Source organism: Chrysochloris asiatica, unplaced genomic scaffold, assembly GCF_000296735.1.
Source record: "Chrysochloris asiatica unplaced genomic scaffold, ChrAsi1.0 scaffold00006, whole genome shotgun sequence".
Classification (NCBI taxonomy): domain Eukaryota; kingdom Metazoa; phylum Chordata; class Mammalia; order Afrosoricida; family Chrysochloridae; genus Chrysochloris; species Chrysochloris asiatica.
In genome coordinates, this window is record NW_006408524.1 from 33,016,585 (window position 1) to 33,022,513 (window position 5,929).

Genomic DNA, 5,929 nt, shown 5'->3' on the forward strand with positions numbered 1-5,929 from the left:
GACTGAGGTAGAATGAGTTCTGTGTGCAATGCTAGGCAAAATGTTTGCAGATCTGCCTACCTGCCAGCTTGCATCATATCTGTGTGTCTGTCTTTTTTGTATATATTTCGTCTCTCTCTTTCTCTATCCCTTTCACTGCCAGATCTCCCTTCTTCGTGACACCCACACTTCCTTGTCGAGGCTGGAACCTGACATAGGACCTCGACAGGAAGGTTTGTCCACAGACAATAAAATAGCTACTATACAAATTTTCTGGCATCAGAAGCATAAAACTGAATTTCTGTTATGTCACTTACTGATGATATGACTTTGTACAAATTAAGTAAACTCTTTGAGTCTTAGTTTTTCTCATTTGTAAAATGGGAATGATTTACAGAAGATTAAGCAGCTAATGCACGACAGATGTATAATACCTAGTAAGGACTGAAGGCTCGTCGTTACAGGGGTTACTATAAATAACGAAATGGATGGCAGTCTTGGGAGGCTCCATTCAGGAAATCCTGCCTATGTTACTTGCAGATGTCAAAGTGATGGGCACAATTTTGAAGTTGTATCATTCTTTACAAGAAACCATAGTGATACAATAGTTAAAGCACACAATTGCTAACAACATGGTGAATGGTTCAAACCCACCAGTTGTTCCACAGGAGAAAAGACCTGGTGATCTGCTTCCATAAGGATTGCAACCTAGGGAACCCTGGGTGGTTCTGCTCTGTTCCATAGGATCATTGTGAGCTGGAGTCGACTGGATGGTACACAACAACATCTTTCTTTACTAGGTCCCAGCATGACACAAACACCTTATGCTCAATGACTAACCTAAAGGTTGGCAGTTTAGACTCACCCAACACATCATGAAAGAAAGTCTGGTGAGCTGCATCCAGGAAGATTCTAGCCAAGAAAATCCTATGGAGCTATTCTACTCTGTAACACATGGGCTTGCCAGGAGTCAGAATTAGCTTAAAGGCAACAGCTTTGGGTCTGGGTTTTGGTTTATTATTCTTTAAGGAAATTCTTTACTTAATTTTAACCTAGACAAATCTCAGCTCGTCAGAGTAGACTCTCAGTTCAGGTACCTTGTTGTTGTTATTTTATATCAATGGTTGTCCTTGAGTTAGAACCAGTTCTCCTGCCAAAGTAGCTGATGGAAACAGACGTAGTTTGGAGAAGTAGACACTGAAAGCTGATTGCCAGGAATAATTGGTCTTCCTAATTGGTGATTTCTCTTATACAGCACTCCACATTTTCCACTGATTTTTGATGCAGTCATTCATTCGATAAAGATTTATTATTGGCCTACTATGTGCCAAACTCTTCATTTTGTTTCTTAAGGAAATATCAATAAATAAAACACACTAGCCCTACAATGTTCAAAAAACTCCTGTGAACTCAGGTGGAGACCTGGTTGGCCAGCAGTGTGGCAAGAGCTGGTGACTCTTGAGCCCAGAGTCAGCGACATAGCCATGGAGGACTTGAGTGGAGGGTGAAGCGTCCAGCTGATAAGAAGAGAGGGCATATGCACAAGAACACCCACACCTGCAGATAATACCCACTTGACCTGGCTTCAATGACTAGATAATCAGAGATTAACTAGAAGAAGAAAGAAGAGGAAAAAAAGAGCAATCTCATACAATTTGATGAACTTGACCTACACCTATGGATGCAGTAGCTCAAAAGAGGGTACAAATCTTTGCAGTGAGGATCATTCCCACCTCCTCCATACACAGAGTAGACAGGGATGGGCAACTTGGACATTGGCTACACAAAATGGGGGGCTACAAAGGAAAGAAGTGACTGGCTTACAAGCTCCTTCAAGAAGGAGCCTATATCCAGAGGCCACAGAGGAAGATAGAATCTCCACTGAGTAGTATCTAATCTGTCTGGGCAGGGCTGATTAAAGGAGATGCAGATAGGTCTCTTGTAATACAATAGTGAATAATTGTTATCAGGACTGATTTGTGAGGGTTAGAAATGTAAAGGTAGACATTTTGTAGCAAAAAGAGGGGAGTGATCGAATTTGCAATCTAGGAGCGGAGGTCCCTGGGACCATCAAGAGAGAAGAGTGGAGAGCGGGATCCTACCCAGAGAAGCAGTGAAGCCAGAGATGGAGGCAGAGACAATGACGTGGAGAGATGGAGCGGCTGGGGACTTTAGACCCAGAGAGGGAGAGGGACTGTGTGCTGACAACAGGGGGACAGGCTTGCAGGGTATAGCCTTTGGTTGGTTGATGATGCATGGAGGGGATTGTAACCATGGCAATGGAACAATATACGATAGGAAGAATGAATGTAACGCTAATGTTCTCCCATGTAAACGATCACATAATTCACAATAAAACATTAAAAATAAATAAATATATAAAGCAGACTACACCTACCCTCACTAAACTTACAGTTTATACAATCAATAGACAAAAAGGAAAGTTTCATTTAGTTTTTGTTGTTAGGTGCTATTGCATTGGTTCTGACTCATACAGACCCCATGCATGACAGATTGAAACACTGCTCAGCCCTGTGCCATCTTCACAGTTGTTATGTTTGACATCATTGTTGCTGTCTCTGTATCTTTCCATTTTGTGAGGGTCTAAGGGAGTCCTTTGTTATTCATAAGGTTTTCAGTGACTAAATATTTGGAAGTTTTTTGCCACTCTTTCTTCCTAGTCTGTCTTTGTCTGGAAGCTCATCTGAAACCTGTCCACCATGGGTGACCCTGCTGATATTTAAAATACCAGTGGCATAGCTTTCAGAATCACAGCAACTCACAAGCCACCACAGTACGACAAACTGACAAATGAGTGGAGAGGACTAAGGTGCACCTGACCCAACCCATGGTATTTTCAATAACCTCATATGCATGTGAAAGCTGGACAGTGAATAAGGAAGACAGTAGAAGAATTGATGCTTTTGAGTTATGGTGTTGGAGGAGAATATTGAAAGTACCATGGGCTGCCAAAAGAACCGATAGATCAGTTTTGGAAGCAGTGCAGCCAGAGTGCTCCTTGGAGGTCAAGATGTCTCATACTTCGGACATATTATCAGGAGGGACCAGTCACTGGAGAAGGATATCATGTTTGGTAAGGTGGAGGGTTAGAGAAAAAGAGGCAGACCCCCAATGAGATGGATTGGCCAAGTGGCAGCATTGATGGACTCAAGCGTAACAACAGTGGTGAGGTTGGCCCAGGATCGGGCAGTGTTTCATTCTGCTGTGCATAAGGTCGCTATGGATTGGTACCAACTCGATGGCACTTAACAATAACAACAAAGGGAGTCCTGGTGTGGCACTGTGGATTAATGCATCAGACTGCAAAGCCGTTTGAACTGCAAGGCTGGTGGTTCAAGCTTACCAGCTATTCCTCATAAACCCTTACAGGGTCGCTATGTGTTGGAATTGACTTAACGGCACTTCATATCAACAAGGGCACAACAAGGGCTATAAACAAAATCAAACAGAGTAATGGGATCAGTGGTAATGAGGTGGTAGGGGTGGTTTGGGAAATGACTTTGGCCATTATTGAAAGCCTCTGTGAGGAGTGTGATTGGAGTGGAGACCTGGATGGTGATAAAGAAGCAGACTGGGAAATATTTGGGAGTCAATAGTAAAGAAGAAAAAACAGGCTTTCTGGAAACCTAGAGAAGAAATGGACTGCCACATTTTCCATCGAGCAGCTGATGGGTTTGAACTACCAATCTTCAGTTAGCAACTGAGTGCTTTAATCACAGCACCACCAGAAATCCTTGCAAATAAGCCATGGACGTGAAATACCCCATTTCATCCAAATAACTCGTTCCATATGTTTTTTCAAACTGTGCCCTCCCCACCAAGGTGCTTTCAAAAGCAACCTATGCTATTATTTTTTACATAATGCTATATGTGGTACTGAGCACACAACTGGGTCTTATGGTAGACTGGTGAGTTTGGCAATGGAAAGATGATGTGGTTTCTCCCTCGATAGCTTTGTTAGACTATCTTCATATATACCAGTTAGGAATCAGTTTGCATTACTATTACTTTTAAAAATTAAAAAGTACTTGTGATAGTCTGTAAGATCATCAGACATTTCACATTAGCTCTTCTGTAATACTAGAGACCAGTTATACTGAAGGAATGGGAACTGATGAAAAAGGAAAACTGCAGAGAGTTTGGAAGAACATGAGGAAAATACATTCTGAGTACAAATAGTTGATCTACAAATAAACTTTGGAAATATAAAAAAAAATTAAGCTTGGGATAGCCTACATTACATTAGACCCAATGGGGGGAAGCTGACTAATTTAATGGGAGGGAGAATTGGTGAGCTAAATAAATTAATCCATGTTATTCCCGATTTCTTTCCTTGCTAATATGTCTGCTGAACTAATGAGTCTGTGTAGTCAGAATGAAGCCTACGACTAAATGTTCTAATTGTGGTTTACAGGACCACACAAGCAGTAGGGCACACTCTTCTAGAAGCCCGAACATAGTAGATCATGGAACACGCAATTTCTGCAGTTGAATTGAGGCATTCCTATAAAACATTCTTAATGATGCTATCAGAATTCCCGAATAGAAGCTTCAAAAATTCTTTGGAAGAAGACACCCTCCTTGGAATCCAATCATCAGTTCCATATATAATGAATTTGAAGGGGACCTGCCATTTATTTACAAGGGTTTTTCTGGAGTGTTTGCATAGCAAAAAACTCAGCTGCATTTATTTGCAGTAGTACTTAATGAAGACGTCTGTACACTGAGTTTCATGCACCCACTGTATTGACTTAATTTCAATTCATAAAAACCCTGTAGAACAGAGAATTCCACTGGCTATACAACTTTACAAAAGCCAACAGGTTTATCTTTCTTTTACAGAGTAGCTGGTGGGTTAGATCTCCTGACCTTCTGGTTTGCAGCCCAATGCTTAACCCACCATGCCACTAGGGCTCCTAGACTTTCAGGAAGTCTCACAAATCACCTAAGGCATGGATGACAAGAAGGCATAATTGACCCTTGTTGTTAAGTGCCTTCGAGTAGGTTTTGACTCACAGTGACTCTGTATAAGGTTTCCAAGGAGCTGCTGGTGGGTTTGAACAATCAACCTTGCAGTTAGCAATCCAGTGCTTATCCTACAGTGTCACGCCAGAATACCAATTGACCTTTACATTTCCAATTTCTTGGAAACTGAAACCAGGAGCAATTCATTTGGGAAATTAAATCAGATTACCTACTTTGCTGGGCTGGAGCTATAGGATAAGCACAAGACCTCAAGGTTTATTTGAACCGCAGGGTGGTGTTTCAAACCCACCAGATGCTCCTTGGAAACTGTATACAGGGTCACTATGAGTCAGAACCCACTGATGGCACTTAACAACATTTCACCAGCCAGACTATGCTTCTGTTAGAAATTAAATGACAAAATATATATGTATAGATGTGATTTTTCAAGCATACACTTTTCATATCCCTGACTGAAAAGAGATTCCACTATAAACTGGAAATTGTTTAGGTTCGTTTTAGTACAAGTAAACTTAAGTAAAATTTGAATACACGTTTAAGTACACCATTTAGAATGTTTATGTGTTTATACAACTTACGCGAATATGCCCTCAGGGGTCATTCGTCCAGCCAGAATTAAATAGGCTCCAAGTCGGAACCCTGCTGCATAGCTAAAATAGACAAAGGCATAACTGAATGCATAGCAGCCTCCAAAGATCTGGGCTTTCTTCAAGGCATTTCTGAAACACACAAAATTTACCAAACAATGAAACATGAGACATAAGGCCAATTTAATAAATATTGTAGAGCAGTGAATATAGAAGTATTGTTGTTGTTAAGTGCCATCGAGTCAGTTCCAACCCATAGTGACCTTGTATAGGGTTTCTGAGGAGCGGCTGGTGAGCCTGAACTGCTGACTTTGTAGTTCAAACCGACTTTGCAGTATGGCACATTAACTCACAGT

At 41.3% G+C, this 5,929-nt stretch overlaps 1 protein-coding gene across 1 annotated transcript in view; it reads right to left on the reverse strand.

Moving 5' to 3' along the window:
* Positions 1-5,929, reverse strand: part of LOC102842777 (multidrug resistance protein 1-like) — a 155,441-nt gene that overhangs the window by 25,351 nt on the left and 124,161 nt on the right. Inside the window, exon 22 of the mRNA XM_006832286.1 lies at positions 5,565-5,705. Within this exon, the coding sequence (XP_006832349.1) occupies positions 5,565-5,705 (141 nt within the window). The remainder of the gene's footprint in view (positions 1-5,564; positions 5,706-5,929) is intronic.